The sequence below is a fragment of the Pogoniulus pusillus genome, chromosome 24 (genome assembly GCF_015220805.1).
Source record: "Pogoniulus pusillus isolate bPogPus1 chromosome 24, bPogPus1.pri, whole genome shotgun sequence".
NCBI classification, from domain to species: domain Eukaryota; kingdom Metazoa; phylum Chordata; class Aves; order Piciformes; family Lybiidae; genus Pogoniulus; species Pogoniulus pusillus.
The window spans coordinates 7,855,153-7,872,468 of record NC_087287.1 but is presented as its reverse complement, the minus strand read 5'-3'; the positions used below and the strand labels follow the sequence as shown (position 1 = coordinate 7,872,468).

The 17,316-nt window shown below is 43.8% G+C and overlaps 1 protein-coding gene across 5 annotated transcripts in view; it reads left to right on the top strand.

Annotated features, from left to right (window-relative positions):
* Positions 1-17,316, top strand: part of OSBPL5 (oxysterol binding protein like 5) — a 173,233-nt gene that overhangs the window by 130,703 nt on the left and 25,214 nt on the right. For all 5 annotated transcript variants that reach the window (XM_064163231.1, XM_064163236.1, XM_064163234.1 and 2 more), the window contains exons 6-8: positions 1,013-1,216; positions 4,205-4,289; positions 14,381-14,552. In XM_064163231.1, the coding sequence (XP_064019301.1) occupies positions 1,013-1,216; positions 4,205-4,289; positions 14,381-14,552 (461 nt within the window). The remainder of the gene's footprint in view (positions 1-1,012; positions 1,217-4,204; positions 4,290-14,380; positions 14,553-17,316) is intronic.

The window sequence follows — 17,316 nt, the reverse complement described above, 5'->3', positions numbered from 1 at the left end:
TGTTTAGAGATAGAGCAAGGGGGAATGGTTTTAAGCTGAGAGAGAGTAGAAAGAAGTTCTTCAGTATGAGACTCTGGAATAGGTTGCCCAGGGAGGTTCTTGGTTGTTCCTCCTTAGGGGTATTCAGGACCAGATTGGATGAGGACTTGAGCATCCAAGTCTAGTTGAGAGACATCCCTGTTCATGATGGGGAGGTTGGAGTAGATGATCTCTGAGATCTCTTCCAAATGAAGCCATTCTGTGATTTTTAAAATGCAAAATACCTGTTGCATGTTTGCTGTGGCTGGAAATTCCTGGTTCAGCAATAATAATGCTGTTGCCTAGCAAAATAATAGTAGACCACAAAACCAGAATATTGCCATCAGACAAGAAGTTTGGCCTATCTATGTTGAAGACAAGAAGATCTCAGGCAAAATCTAACCTTAATGGGAAGCTTTTCCATTCCTAAAGCTGTTATCCTTAATATATGCTATCAAATTTAATGTCTTCTATATTAGAGGGAGTGTGCAGTGAGCTTGACAGAAAAGTAAGCCAACTGGAGAAGGTGCTTTTAAAACTGGGATATTGACAAACCCCATTAATAGCTTGTGCTCTGCAGAACACCATTAAAATGACTTAGAAGTGGAGTTAGAGTAGCTGTAACATTTCCCTCTGAGATATTCTAATTGGCACATCCTTCAGGATTATTAACACATCACTCTCACGTGGGCCAGCAGTGCTGGTTGCCTAAAAAAAATCAGCAAGCTGCTCACATTAAACCAATAATAGAAATAGGAAGACCAGATTCTGACAGCCAGATTTACAGGGTCTGGGGTTTTGCTCTGAGATCCCTAAGCCTGTTCAGATAATGCAGTGCATTTTTCTAAGGGGTGTATCAGAGTGTGGCCTTGGGAGAGACACTGGAAGTGCTCTGTAGCTACTGAATACATAAATGATGATTTATTTATGTAATAAATGATGGTTATGACACTAAATAACTGCAACTTTTTGTTCTCTCCTGGCTGCCCTCTAGATTCGTGGAACTCTGAAGAGCTGGACCAAGCTGTGGTGTGTTCTGAAACCAGGAGTGCTGCTGATTTATAAGACACCAAAGATCGGGCAGTGGGTTGGGACCATCTTGCTCCATTCTTGTGAGCTGATCGAGAGACCCTCCAAAAAGGATGGCTTCTGTTTTAAACTTTTTCATCCTTTGGATCAGTCAATCTGGGCTGTAAAGGTAACAATCCTGATGAGATGAACAACCCCTCCTGTGTCACTAAATTGTCTGAGCACTAGTATTGCCTACCATTGTTGTTACCTAGATTTGCAATGATTCAGCTACTGTTAGTGGTGGTGACTTGACTGCCTAAAGAGATTAAAAGACGTTGAGCTTGATCATGCTATGATGGCAAGGGATTGTGATGCATTGTGAATAGGTATACAAAAGTGTCATTCTGGATGTAGAAATGCATACAAAGACTGAGGAAAGGGAAAACTGGTCACTGCAGAAGAAAAGATCAGCATCTAGAAGCTTTATCAAGCCATCATCTAAATCTTTTAGTATGAGGCAGAGACCTCAAAAACAGGGGCACACAAATCACCAAATGCTTAGCACAGCACTGGAAGAGGGCTGACAAAGTGATTTAAAAAAACCCAGATTAATAATTTGACACTTTTTTTTCCTAAGGCCTCTGAGGTTCAGGTTTGATTTGGAATTCATTGGTCTTCTCGAGCCTGAACTGCTCCATGGAAGTGCGACTTTGGATAGGTCACCTTCGTTTTCTCTCGTTTGAAATGGAAATAGCAAAGTTTCCACACACACACACACAGCCCCCTTCACTTTGAGTTACTTAGTCTGTTGTTACTCACAGGCTAAGACAGTCTCTTCATGTACACACAGTAGCTCTTTCAGTGACCTCTGGATCTCTCATTGTAACACAAATGATTAATAGTTTCTCACACTGCTAAAAATAACTCCCTGCAAATTTTAAAGAGCTGCAGTTCTTTTATTTTACTTTCCCTTAAGAACAAGCAAAAAGAAAGAAAACAACAAAAGACCCAACAACAAATCCAAGAAATATAAATGCCTACAAGCAAAGAGCCCAGTACCTCCCAAGAGGCACTGAGAGCAACATCTGTTGGATCCTCTAAAGACAAACTTTAAATGTTCTTGAGCTCTTGTTACGCTGTTAAAAACAGTGCCTCAGCAGAGTTACTGCAGACACAAATTCTGTGGGAGCCATCACCAGCCTAAACAAGGCACTACACACTACTGCCTTCCTGTGAGGTGGCCAGCAGAGTGAATCTGCTTGGAAAGACTCTTGTGAGAGGGATGGAGGCATCAGAAGAGGTAAACCTGTGGGAGCAGGTCAGGCATGCTCACTTCTGCTCATCCCCACAGTTTTACACAGAGCTATACAATCACTATAAAAAATCTGGCAATTTTTAATGAGGTAGGAGGAGAGAATTAAAATTAACCTCAACAGCCAAAGGTAAAACAGCAGCTCTGCTTTGATCTCTGCCTAGCTGCATTGCTTTTGCTTTGAGTCCCAAAGGTTTCTTTGCTACCTTGCTTCATACTCAGTTTCAAGAGTTTTAGTGTTTTTTAATTCAAATCATACACCCAAGAAGGTTGTTGATTATTTGTTGTACATCCACAAAAATCTTCCTTGTGACTTGGCAGGTCAACTCAATTCTTCTGAAAAGCACAATTAGAAGAGGTAGTGAAAAACCAGAATTAAAAGTGGAGTCTGGTACTGAAAAGTAGGGCCAGTGATTGATCGGCAGTGCTGTGCTAGCATTGCCCTTCCCTAGGTATGAATCATCCAAAAGAAAGGGGAGGTTTTTATCAATATGTGCATCTCTTTGTGCCTGGGTACATACACCTAATTCTTGTGTCTCTTGAGAAAATACAGGACAGAAATAAGAATGAGCATATTAAATATGAAGAGAATATAGCTCTGAAAATATTTGTGTACCAGAGGAAGTCCCAAGAGATTAGAATTTTGAAGTCAGAGTGATATTCTCAGTCACTTGAGACAGTTACTTAGCAAGCTACATTGAAGCTGCATGGTAGGTTATTTCCTGAAAGGTGAGTTCAGCCCGGGGTCACTAGGTGTGATGGATGCTTTCAGCCACAAACTGCACGAGAAAAATCTACTAGTGAATTGCTTGATATGAAAGAAGTTGTCTGCACTCTGACAGCCGTTTAAGGCTGAAACTGCTAAAAATGCTGCTTCATTTATGTCAGTTTGTGGCCTTCTTCTAAAGCAACTGGAGCAGAATTGAGTGATCTAAATTTGTTCTGTATAACTATGCAAAGAAAGCCTGTTTCTCATGAAATATGGATTAGTCTGAGCTTAAGTAAGAAGCCTAAGTTCCTGCCCATCACCACAGAAGTAAGATCTGGCTGAGCAACTTCCACTTTTGGCTAAAATGGCTTGCAAAATTTTCAAGGCTTTTTGAGCTTAGATGATGGTCCAGCTTCAACTCACAGCAGTGGACTTACAGCTACCTCAGAGTAATTAATGAGCACCTTTGTACATGTTGGCTTGGCAGTCATGAGCTGACATAACTGGAGCTCAGTCTAACCTATGCTCTGCCCAAAACCTACTCTGTTGGAGGTGAGGGGCTGAAACCCAGTAGCATGTGGCCATGCTGGGAAAATTCTGGTCCCCAGTCTGTGGTTTTCCCTGTCTCCTCCTTTTCTATAGACAGATTTACAGAATGGAGATTCCCCTTTGCTTTCAGAGAAGCTGCCATTGTCTCTCTGCTACAGGCACTCACAGCACAAGAAGTGGGTTCTGCCCCTTTTTGAGTGGCACATAACAGGTGATTCATTGCTAGTGCATCAGGCTGCAGACTCAACATGTACTGCATGGAACAGTCCATGCAGGTGTTCACAAACATGGCTAATAGCAAATACTTGACTGCTTTTGTCTCACACGACAGGAATGAGTTTCTTCTGTTCCTGAGGACTGAATAAGCAGAGTAGGTTTTGGGCAGAGCATAGGTTAGACTGAGCTCCAGTTATGTCAGCTCATGACTGCTTTAGAGCTGCAGCAGAAATATCATGATTGTTAATGAGTCTCTCTAAATTACTTCATCTGCTCCTTCCGTTTTTCCTATCACAAACATACACTCTCTGCCTGAGAAGGGTGAAAAGATGTTGAACAGTCCATCACATCTTCTTTGCCTTACATCTTTCTGTCTGTGTGCATTCCAGGGCCCAAAGGGAGAAAATGTTGGTTCGATCACTCAGCCTCTTCCCAGCAGCTACCTGATTTTCCGAGCAGCCTCTGAATCAGATGGTAAGTTTTGGTCTTGGCTTGCTTTGCATGGCTTGCACACTCCCTGCAAGTTAGCAAAGTAAGTTGATGCAAACAGAATTGGTGTGTAACACAAAAAAATGGTGGCTCCCACAGCTTGACATAGTCAGGATAGGTCAAGCAGAGACTGTAGGCTCATTTCATGTTCCTCAGTGAACAGCCACTATGCTGGACATGTATGGAAGAGGGACTTAGGCTTGCAGCTGGGGAAAACCCACTAAGTCAGTACACTCTAAAGAATTAAAGGAGTTGATCCCAAAACCAGAATGAGAGTGGGGCTTAACTGTTTGCTCAGCAGAGACTTTAGTGGATTGTCTGCTGATAACTGTCACTAGGTAGGGATCTGACAGAGGAAAAGAACTGAAGAACTGCTGGTAGATGTCTCCCAACCACCAGAATTTGCCTTTAAAATGCCATACCATGGTTTAGAGTGCAGCAGGCCCAGACACTGGTGACTCCACATATTAAAAACCATTCTGGGAACTGACAAAATTATGGAAGGTAAATTTAGGTCAATATATAACAGGCACACCAGCTTATGATGTGAAAAATCTCTAGAAATGACTTTAGCAGACCTAAAATATCAGTGATTTATAAGCAGATAAGAAGATTAAAACACTTTCATTCCATCTGACCTTCATACTACTGAACTACTCTTTTTTTTTGCCATAGCAAATTAACCTAGGCTGCTCATTTAATGAATATTTTTTACTTACCCCACCAAGGATGCTCATGCAGCCCTTGTGTTCCTTTGGGTCTTATCTACAGTACCTTTAAGCATGGAAGGATTTCTCTAATGGAGCACAATGGGCTTTAAAACCATCATCCTCCTGGTTCAGTGACAGAAGTATTACATATTCCTAAAGACTGGGAATGGGCCAATGCCAAACAGATCTTTGATGTGACATTTTGAGTAGGAGGAAGTCTTTTGTTACGGGCTTAGTGAGCTGTGAGTAGTTGTTCCTACTACTGTGCAGGGCTGTTCATAAAGGATACCATCCTGACAGTGAGAGAAGCTGCTCTGCAGATGCCAGTGTAGTGAAATGATATGAAAATAAGTGGAACTCATATAGAGTCATAGAAGCACATCTGTTTCTTTTGAGCATTATGCTTTTGTAGCTTATGGAGCAGCACAGCTTATTTGTGTAGAGGAACACAGGATTACAGCCCAGGTCTGAGTATCACCTGTCTAGAAAGGGATAGGTGGATACAGTGGTTTCTTGGGGGAAAAACAGTGTCGTTGGGGAGGGGCTGCTAAATCACAGCATTTGAAACCCTGGATATACAGCCAGCCTATAGAACAGAGGTATGAAGCTGTTGCACAGGGTTCTTAGGCAAGCAAATAGCTTCAACAACCCCCTGTCAATCCAGATTTTCTAAATTCTCATTTCCTCAGAGATCTCTGTAAATTGTCTTTCCATTAACTTAATTAGAAAGTGCTTGAAGGGGCCAATGTGGTCACTGCATTTGTTCAAGACAGATTGCTCTGTCATAAGGTGATTGGTTTCCCTGGCATTTCAGCTATCTTCTAAATGAAAACTTCCATTCTGGTGGAGCCCTAATGATTAAACCTTAAAGCCAGCCTGGCAGAGACACCAGCAGCTGAACTGCTGCTCTCATTTTTGTGATGCCTGCCATAGGCCAGTTGCGTGGAGTAGAATAGCTTTAGATTTGTTCTAACTAACCTCACCTGTAAAAGCTCCCAAGCTAGCAATAGCTCCCAAGAAATCATCCAAGGCAAGACTTTCCTAGTTGTAATCTCTTTCTCTGGGTCAAACACCACATGCTAAAAAAGCATGGAAGGGACATGTCTGGCACAGACGAACTTAAGCCTGTGGGAAGCTTTCTGCCCAGTGAATGATAAGTCTCTGGTAGAGAAGAGCCCAAAATAGTGAGTTACTGAAACTTACTTTTAAAGCTAAGATATGGGCCAAGGTTCTTGAGAAACAAGCAAAGGCCAGGCAGATCAAAGCAGAGTTACTGTAGGATTTAGTGATTTCCTTTCACTCTGTTGCTTCTGTAGGGACTTCAGGTTAGGTGGAAGGCTCATGTTATCAAGTGAAGGAGATGGAGCTGAGATACCTCTCTATCAAGTATCATAGAAAATAACTGGGGCCTTTGGTTTAGGATGAAATTATATATGCTGTGGAACAGCACTAGCAGTGCCCAGAGCCACCTGTACAGGTTTGGAGCACCCTCATTGTGCCTGGTACATCCTGACAGTCTGAGGAGTGTTGGGAGCATTTAGCAGTGGACTTCACAAAATAATTCAATTTAGTTTCACACTAGAAATGCTAGCATGAAAAATGGAGTGATTCTGGTTTCCAGATGAAGGAGAATGCTGGACTTCACAGTCGAGGTCACTGAGCTGTGGGAAGTGGCTGTACCCTGGGCAGGAAGGGAAAGATACAAATCTGTGGACAAGAGAGAGGGAGGAAGAGCCATACACTCAGGCCAGCTCCCCCTCAAACACTAGAACCGTCCTGGCATGGTGGCTGTGCTCTACTCCTTTTGTTTATTATGTAGCCTTTGTGGGGACAGTTTGGGGACATCTGCTCCCCTGAGCAGTGTGGCTGTGCTGACAAAGGGCCAAACACAGGGGTGTCACTCAGAGATGAGTGACTTGGAAACAGTATTAACATCGGTAGGTGTTTGTTGCACAAACAGATGCTGACAAGGGCAGGAGAAACAGCAACTGTTGCATTTCAAGCCATCCGTGTAAACCGCAGCAAATTAAGGCTTGTGCTTTGCAACTGGTACAAGTTGATTTTGAGCCCAGAAGGCATTGCTGGAATAGCCATAAATTGTTATATAGCTTTTACCTGTTGTAAAAAGGCATCCTCAGGAGGGTGTACCTGAGTGTTTCATTTCTTTAATGTCTTGGACAAATGTAGAGGATGCAGTTATGGTGAAGGGAGGCAGGAAATTAAGGTAAATTGAGCTAAACTAGCTGCCACAAAGCTAGTTGCTGCAGATGGAGCAAGTGGAATCCATTCCCTCATGCAATGCTAGCCTGTGTTTGCAGTATGTTCCATCTCCTCTGTAGATGCAATACTGTGTGAATCTACAGCATCTCTGAGGAGCTGTCCTGACCACATTCCTCTTGATACAGTCTCCCGTGTTTGCAGGGAAAATGAACTGCAGAGCATTTGGCCAATATAGCAGTGGCTCATGGAGGCCTCTGACTTGCTGGGGAATATTGAGCCACAGCATATGTTAGATGTACAGCTCTGCTATCCAGGCAACTCGATCGTGATCAGCAGCTACGTGGCCTACTTTTTCTCTGAGCATTTCAGAATGTCTTTTTTCCCCCTCTGCTGCACCATCTGTGACAGACTGTTGGTAGGATTTAAGGTCCTGACTTCTAGACAGCCTGCAGAAGCACTGCCAAGCTACAGGAGATTTCACATTCACAGACCACAGTAGTACTGAGCTTTGTGATGTGTTTTCAAGACATCTGGAAGGTCATGTCAGCCTACAGGGTTCAACCTGTACACAGGGTCTTTCTTTCTTGCGAGTTTCAGAAGAGAAAACTGCTGTTTCCAAGCCAGTGACTGTGTATGCATTTCAGATCTGTGCTCTGATGAGTAGCTTAGAGTTAGTATTTCAAACCTGTCTTGAACTTCTTGCCTGGACCATTCTGAGGCTGCCCTGTGATCTACAAACCAGTGCTCCAGACATCCTAAGCATTATGAGTCACCTGCTTAAATCTCAGTCCAGATCTCCACCCCACCACAGGCACTGGCACCAGCACCCACTGGGGCAGTTCTGAGTGGCAGGTTACCAAGGGTTAAAAGCTGAGCAGTGGAGTTGTGAACTGCATTTACATTTTGCTCCTTATGTCTGTCCTCTCCTTCAGGCATGCTTTGGGTCTCCATTGCCTGCTGTGGATGGAGTTGTGTGGAACTGCTGAATAGTCTGGCTTACACTGCCGTTGCTTCTTTGCTAGGTACCTGGCTTCTCCCCTAAAACTGATGCTCTTATTTGGTGGGGAAATTAGGTTATTGAAATAAAGGTTATACACACAGAAGCAACGAACCAGGCCAAGATATAATTTGAAACCAAGTTCACAATGATATTTATCACTGGATCCTGGCAGTACTGCCAAAAAGAGAAGTTGTCATCTTAGCCTTCACATTCTTCAGACCTTTCACAACAGTTTAAAATCCAGCCATTTGCAACTAGACTTTATTTAGCTTGGTGCCTAAATTGCACCTGCAGCTAATTGAGGGATTGCATCCTTGAATCCTGGCAGCCAAAACATAAGAAACCATGTACACAGGCACTCGAGTAGTGCAGCATAATAAGCAGTCAGCTGAACACACTGACCTTAATGTTCACTGACCGAACCAAATCAGCCTGCCTCTTCCTCATCATTCCTGATTTATGTGCTCTTGAGCAAGGGTTCATTGCTTCCAGGTGCCAGTCCACTTCAGGTTGATATTTTAAAGCATCTCTCTTGTAGGTTTGAGGCACAAGGCCAAAAGCTGGCTGACATTAATAATTAAAGAAGAATAATACTCCCTTAGTGATGCCTCTCTGGAGGAATGCATGGTTTCTAAATGTGAGGCTTTTGAAGTCTTAATTGGTGAGAGATCCATCCTGGCCATTCCGTAGCTACAGCAGTGCAGTCAGAAAAAAGCATAGTCCCAGCCTGGGATTCTGGTGTGATTCCATCTCGAGCAGACTTCTGTTATTGGTGAGTGCTGAGAGAACATTGGCTGACTTCTCTGATCAGCTGCTGTAAAATGTGGCAGATAGACTTGGAACATCAAATTGATCTAGGTGAGTGATGGTGACCATAAAGCATTTCAGAGATGAATAGCTTCATGTTTTCAATACTGCCTGATTATTTTTCTCTGTGATGTTATTGTTGGTTTAGGTGTTTTAAGACTGGGACAGACACAGGTTTTTCCTTGAACTGAGCTTAGGCTAGCAGCATAAGCAAGGTTCAGTTATTATGAGGGTTTGGTTTTTTTTCCAATAAGGAGAATTGTTTTTTTTTTGTCACTTGGTTTTGGTAATTCCTTTTGTCCGTGAGAGAAAGACTTGATGTGAGTGCATGCAGCCTCCAGGCTTCCACATGATGCCTGCAGTGTTTTGCAGACCTGAGAAGCATCATGCAAGGAGCCACAGGGATTCCCATTTGTGCAACTATACTGCAGTAGTCATCTGAAAGGACCACGAGGTGCTTTTCCAGCTTGCTGAGCCAAAAAGCCTAGAGAATCATATAGAAGAGTTTAAAACATATATGGGGTGCATGTTACCCTTGTTTTTACAAAGTCAAGGCCATGCATCCTTTATTAGATTTTCTTTTCCCAAACTTTTCAAAAAGGAAGGGACTCTGGAATGCAGAGATGTTTTTAACTGACTTTTCTTTGTCCAAGTTGTCACTGAGAGCTGTCATCATTTGCTGTAAACACATATAACAGGGTCACACCTCTATTTTATCTGCTTCATTGTTTGCTTTTTTAGTGAGCACAGCTGAGTGTTGTCTGCCACCCCCACTTACCCAGGACATCTGTCACGTGCCAAATTCTGTGTTCATCATTTGCTGAAGTGATGAAGGGAATAGACATTGAAACCAATGATCAGTGCAGGGAGAGAGGCTGCTACAACAGAGAGCTAGCTAGTGCTAGCACTCTGGTAGGACATCCACTGTTGGAGCTTTAGCAACAGCCTTGTCAAAGAGTCTTAGTGTTATCCCCACTGTTCCTGAAGGGGGCCAAAGGTGGCTGGGCAAGCTATCCACCTGATGAGCTTCAAAAAAATGGGTGATGTGAAATGTTCTGCTTGTGCCGGCTGTGAGCATGAGTGATCTAGCTACACATCAGAGCTGTGGATCTGCTCTTGGTTCAGATGTCATTTCCCCCTGCGATTATCCTCACTCAGCACTCTGTTAGCTTGGATGGAATATTTCTTTTGCTGTGGCATGTGAGATACATAGGAGTGTTATACACAGGTGGACTATTTTTCTTGCTCCCTCTTTCATCCTTCCTTCTCCACAGCCCAGACAAGAGCCAGAGATTACTCTGCAGGCTGCCCTTTGGCCCTAAATGCAATGAAGAAAGGATCAATCTCAGAAATAACATTCAAAAGGCAATACTTAGTTCACAGCTGCAAAACAGGAGGAGGTAATGCAGGTGGTTTTGAGACAACATGATCTCTGCAGAAATTGTCCAAAAGTAATCACTGTGGTGGGTAAAGTAATACAACATTTGAGAGATGAGAAGCTTAAAAGCCTATAGGGAGAATCTGCCATGAGCTGACAATATGCTCTTGGGTTTTCTGTCAGAATTAAAACATAGGCTTGCTTTAAGCCACAATTTGTGGAAAACTCTAACTGCTAACTGGTTGCAATATCGTACACTGCAGCTTTAAAAACCTCAGACCTTCTAGAAGAATATAATCAGAATTATTTTGCAGCTCTTTTTTGCTTCCTTTACATGTACTATGTCAGGCTGCCTTTTCTCTCAGAAGGAACCTGCATTTAGTATCTTTCTTTGATCCAATTACCTTGCAAACAAAAAAAAATCCACTCATAATTAGAAAATGTGAGAATTAAGCTGTCATGGTTTAGCCCCAGCCAGCTGCTTGCTCACTCTGCGCAGTGCGATGGGGGAGAGAATGGGAAGGGTACAAGTGAGAAAACCTTTGGGCTGAGATAAAGGCATTTAACAGGTAAAACAAAAGCTGCACACACAAAGCAAAGCAGAACCAAGAATTAATTTCCCACTTCCCATCAGCAGGCAGATGCTCAGCCATCCCCAAGAAAGCCAGGCTCCATCACATCTAATGGTGGCTTGAGAAGACAAACAGCATCACTCCAAATGTCCCTTCTTTCCTTCTTCCCCCAGCTTTTTATGCTGAGCATGATGTCATATATCTGGAATATCCCTTTGATCAGTTTGAGTCAGCTGTCCTGGCTTGTGTCCTCCTCCCAACTTCTTGTGCACCCTGAGCCTGCTTGTTGGTGGAGTGAGGAGCAGAAAAGGGCTTGCCTCTGTGTAAGGGCTGCTCAGCAGTAACTAAAACATCCCTGAGTTATCAACACGGTTCTCAGCACAAAGCCAAAACACAGCCCATACCAGCTACTGTGGAGAAAAAGAACCACCCCAGTCAAAACCAGCAGATAAGGCAACCATGAAGCCTTCATGCAGACTACTGTGACTGTAGATGACAGCCTTTAATTACATGACCACGTACTTTTTCCCCCCCTTCTGCAGCTCCTGAGAGAGTGAGTAGACTTGTCAGGTAAGCAATTAAGTAATCCAAATGGTAGAATTTTTGGATTATTTTCACAATGAAGCAAACTGTTACTCAATAGCAGGATCACTCACATGTGAAAACATTTCCTGTCAGCCTTTAGCAAGGAAACAGGTTTGTCTTGTGTGCAGCCCTGAAAGCGAGAGGGTGTAATTTTACAGTGTTACGCTGCAATTAGCACACTGCTGCCTTGCAGAAGATGGAATCTTTTCATTTGCAGAGGAAATCCCAAGCGTCTGGTTTCCTGGCATGTTTTTGTTTGGATTCACAGCACCACCTGATGGCTGAAGGCCTACGTCTTGGCTTGGGGATGCTGTGCATCCCTTGAATCGGGTTTCTGTTAGAAGAGAAACCCAGAGTGTACACTGATGCCACTTCTCTCTTCTGCAGGCACAAGTAGTGCTGGCTGTGAGTGCCCAAGGAGTTCCTCTAGAGCTTTCTCTCCCTGCCTTGGAGTATTGAAAGGATTATTTTACATGTTTTATTTTTTAAACTTAGGCTCCTCCAATGAGGTTTTGAAAATCATAGAATCAACCAAGTTGGAAGAGACCTCCAAGATCATCCAGTCCAGCCTATCACCCAGACCATGGCACTAAGCCATCCAGTCTTTTCTTGAACACCTCCAGGGATGGCAACTCCACCACCTCCCTGGGCAGCCCATTCCAATGCCAATCACTCTCTCTGTGAAGAACTTCCTTCTTACATCCAGACTATCCCTCCCCCAGCACAACTTGAGACTGTGTCCCCTTCTTCTGTTGCTGGTTGCCTGGCAGAAGAGACGAACCCCCACCTGGCTACAACCTCCCTTCAGGTAGTTGTAGACAGCAATAAGATCACCCCTGAGCCTCCTCTTCTAAATGATCCCAGTTACTTCCAGGGAGTTACCCAAAGAGATGAAAACCCCAAATATATAATGTAGAGATTTTCTGCAGTGATGTGGTGGACTCCAGAAACGTGATCAAGCCTGTGAGCTCATGTTAGTACTAATGAATGCCCATTCCCACTACATGGGGAGTGGCTGAGAGTGGGTCTGGGGTCAGCCTTGCTGTCCTTGTTGAAAATCACAAATTAAGCCAGTGCGTTGCCGTAACCATCACAAGATGATGTCCATGTGGGGGAGCTACCTGGTGCTGGGGTGCTGGCCTCTTACTGCTCCAAAGCGCTCATGCTGCTGCAGATCAAGAACCTCCAGGTGTCAAATCCTGCAGTCCTCACTGCAGAACTGGAGAAGAGCAAATGTAAAGAGGGAAGAAAGTCAGAGGAGGTGGACCCAGGCAGGAGTATGCTCCTTTGTATAGAATAGCCTGAAGCATGTTTTCATCTCTGTGGCTTTGGGAGAGGGGGGATCTGTGGGAGGAAGTGGATTTGTGCTCAGCACAGCCGTTGACTCTAATGGGTTATCCATGCAAATCCTCCACATGGCAGAAGGGAATAAATCTCTGCCGGTAAAGCCTTAATGCAAGAAATGTATTTGTTAAATAGCAAATAGTGTGAAATCAATTCAAGCTGCCTTCAACCCTCCTAATCTTTTATTAACCATTATGTGTGATGTTATTATTAAATCATAAGCGGATGCTGAAGGCATTTATGGGATGAAATGTGAAGTGGTGGTTGAGCTCTGTGCTGTTCATGGCTCAGTGTTCAAGTGCAGCTCTTCAAAGTTCTAAGGTTATTTTTTCTCTCTTTTAGTGGTTATAGTTTTGTATTAAAGCAAGCACTGAAAGCTACTCAAATTTATAAACATTTCTTTCTGTACCAATCATCTGATCTTACAGAGACAAATTTTGGTCCCACTGAAATTGGTGGGAATTCTGCCCAAGAGAGTAGCAGGATGCCAGTGAGATTTATGCATATGCTTGATTCTAAGTGTGTGATAGACTTGGATGGAATGGAGTCATTTCCCAAATGGGACACAGGAATGAATGTGGTCCAGGAGAGACCTGTTTGTAGCACTTGCCATCACTAAAGCAAAATCCTGCCTCTCAAGCTGCCTCTCAAGCACACTTCTAATTATTGCAAAATAGATTCTGAGGAGTGTAATGAAGAGCTCTGTTTTACATGCTTGGAATTAGAGGATGATTCCCTCGATACTTCAGCTCTTGAATATTCAGTCAATTTGCAGGTGTTCTGGCCTCATTAACAACTGCACTACAGAAGCAGGCTATTTTCAGGTGCTTCCAGGAGCACAGCAGCCCCAGGAAAAATAAGGAACCCAACAAGCAACTCCCTCTCGTATTAGACACTATGACAAGCACTGATCCTTGTGATTCTTATTTGAAGTGACTAGTTTTGCATCACTACACCCTGCTTGTGACCCTCAGGTCACTTTGTAGTTCCCTAATTCCATCCTAAGCAAGGGCCTCTCCTGCTCTGTGCCTCTATCACCCTGCAGTTGGGTAGTGTGGGTAGCTGGGGACACCAAATGCTGGGTGTGGTTTGGCGTATATTGCTTGCAGACATGAGTTGTGACGTGGTTTACATACATCATACCTGTGCTCATTTCCTGTATCTTGGACAAAATCAGAAAGAGTAAAAGGGGCTGTGAACCGATTGTGGGAGATCAGAGGAAGTGGTGGTGTTAGGAAAGGGAGATTTGGGGTGAGCTCTGCTCTCTGTTACCTATGCAGGTGTACCACTCATGCAGCTACTAAAACACAATTCCTGGCAAGATAACCTAGGGATTATACATATGAAAACTGGATTTTTGTTCTTGGCAACTTCCTGAATGCTAATGAGCTTTACTCCCAGCAATGCATATCTTACCTTATTGACTCTCCTGCATTAAATAATTGCTTTTGTTTTGACAGGCCGGTGCTGGCTGGATGCTTTGGAACTTGCCCTGCGTTGCTCCAGCCTCTTCCGGCTCAGTGCCTCCAAGCAGGGGAAGGATGGAGAAATGAACGGCTCGAGCGACTCTGCGCACACGGGGCTCAACCACCTCTTGCACAACAGCACCATCTCAGACCAGGAGTTCTTCCAGTAAGATGGGGCTGTCCCTTCTTAACGCACAGAGAGGTGTTGCCTGGCCTACACTCGGCCTCTGTTTAACTTCAGCGTAACCTAGCCAGAGTCCACTAAGGAAACATGCTTAAAACCAGCCAGTATAGGCTCATATAGAATGCACTGGAAGGGACCTCCAGAGATTATCTAGTTCAACCTCCTTGCAGTCGGGGGGGGACATCCCCACCTTATTGCTCAGCCTGATCTTGAATGTCTCCAAGGATGAGACCACCACATCCACTGGTAACTTGTTTCAGTGTCTCAGCACCCTTGTAGTAAAGAACTTCCCTCTTGATGTTCAGTATGAATCTACGCTGTTCTAGTTTAAACTGTTGTCCTTCATCCTGCTGCTATAGTCTTGCAAACAGCCCTCCCCTCAATGCTCTGCTTCACCCAGCGCTAACAGATGGATTTGGTGCACATGAGGTTTGCTGTCATCTAGTGCTTGAGCACACAGACCGAGAGGAACCTCAGCTGTGTGGCTCTGTACATAGACTTTTTTCCTGCTTGGGCCAAAATGCTGTCTGGAGATGCTGGTGTGAAAAATGTATTCTCTGAGTAAAGGCTGCAGATTCTGGCTGCTAGAGCAGACCTGTAGTTACACAGGCACAGCCAGAAACAGTGTGTGTTGGTTGGCTAGCACATATGGCTCTGGCTCTGATCTATTCTTTAATAATGTGTTCTCTTTTCTAATAATACTGTGCCATAGTCAGCAGAGTGCACACACTGCATCCTTAGCTTTATAATTACTTTCTCTCTCTACAGGGGTTTTGAGTGGTTTCCAATTTCTTCCTCGATGCATCAGATAATTTTTTACATAAGGGAAAAAAGTTCCCCTCAGCCTCCTTTCTATTCATATTCCTGGTATCAATGCAGTTTGGAACAGTTCACATCAAAGCTCTGTAAGCAAGAAAAAAACCTCAGGCCTTATCTGTTGCTTATAGCTAAATGGGCAGCTTCCAAAATTCCTCTGGTACCGACCCTTGGACCTCGGAGTGGGAATTGGGAGAAGCTGTGACTCTTTAGTTCTGCTGATAGGAACTTGACTTTTAGGGCTCACAGCACTGATTACATAGTTTTGAGGGTAGCAACTCTTCCAGCCTGCCTTCCACAGTGGGACCCACTGTGGTTTTCTTAGGCTCTGTTACAACGGCAGCAGGGATCTGAGTCCTCTTCAGAGTGTCAAGATATCTCTGGTCCCATGGGACCAAAGGGATGTCCGCATTTTTCTCTATCCTTAGTCTTGAAAGGCTCTGGTATTCCCAGCATGTGCTCCCCAGCCTTGCTGTTTGTGGTTTTAGCTAGAAGTTGAAGAAGAGCTTTGCTAAAGAGCAGTGGGAGAAGAGAAGGAAATCTGTTGTGTTACCAGAGCATGTGCCCTAGTCCTTGTGAAAATACTTCTGTTGTTCCTGGGCTTCTTCCACAATTCTTTACTTTCTAATTTCTTCTCGCCTAAGAGAGAGTCTCTTAGGACTGTGCTTGCTGTGATAATGAATCCAGGAATGCAGTGGACTTGATTTCCAGCTCATGGATGTTTGTACAGAGCTCCCAAAATTAAAAAGGAGCCTGTGGCACTAAAAGCATTCAGGCAGACCCATGGCTACTGTAAGGAAGTCTAGAAGATGGAGTTAAAACTGTACTAAAGTATTTCTTCAAACTATGGTGTGTAAATGATGCCTCTGTTTCACCTCTTAGCTGTTCCACATTAAAAGCCCTTTTGAATTATAGAGCACAGCAGTAGCACATGTGGCAGAGTGTTCAGCAGGAGAATGCCCACAATTGGAACCAGATTTTTCTGACAGACTCAGATTTTAACTGAGCCTGGCCCAAGCTGGGTGGGTGTTCAGCGTCTGGTTGTCTGGACATTACATTCTGAGTCCTGCCACTGGTTCTAATGTGTACCCAGACTTGACCCAGTGTTTAAAGACATGTGGAGTTCAATGGCTGTGGGACAGAGGGACAACTTGCTGTCATCCCTGGAGGTATAAAGAACATTTAAACAAGGGAAGATGCAAAACTGAAACAGTGCAAGTGCTGAGCAAAGAGGTTTTGGATTGCCACTGACATTGGCTTCCTCACAGGGATTCAGTCATTCTAATTAAATGCCTTCCCTACAGGGAATCTTACCAATTAAATTGGCACGCTGTTGTTAGGGGGCCAGTTAATTACATTTAACTCTATCTTCAAATTAGCCAAACTACTCTGTCAAGAAAAGAAAAAGAAAAGGGAGATGATGGATATTATAGAGAGGACAAAACCCAAGGGAGCTGGCAAAAGTGAACCCTCAGCTGAGCCAAAGTTGCATTTGTCTGCTGGCTGCTTTGCTCTTTTCCTGCTGGGAAAGAAATCAAGATTATACAGTGATTTAAAATCTGTGTCTTTAGTAGTGTTCGAAAATGAGAGGGGGGGAGGAGGGGACTGTGCATGTGAATCAAAGGCTCCAGTACTGTGTAAATCAGGGATTTTAGACAGGAGGCCTTTAGGGCACCAGGCACTTCTCTTTTTAATACAAAGTTGTATTTCTTCTGGGTTCCATGTCTTATTTCCAGCAGCCCCGGGAGTCTGGCTGGTTCACTTGTTTTACATGAGCCAAAGGGGTTTTTATACTTTGTGTAGAAGAGCTGCATCAAACTCAAAAGAAGTCCTGGTCACTGGCAGAAGTTTCCAGGAATGACCCTAGAGAATAAAGCACTGTTATGAGACAACTCCAATAAGCTGCAACAGTAAATTAGCCATGGAAGAT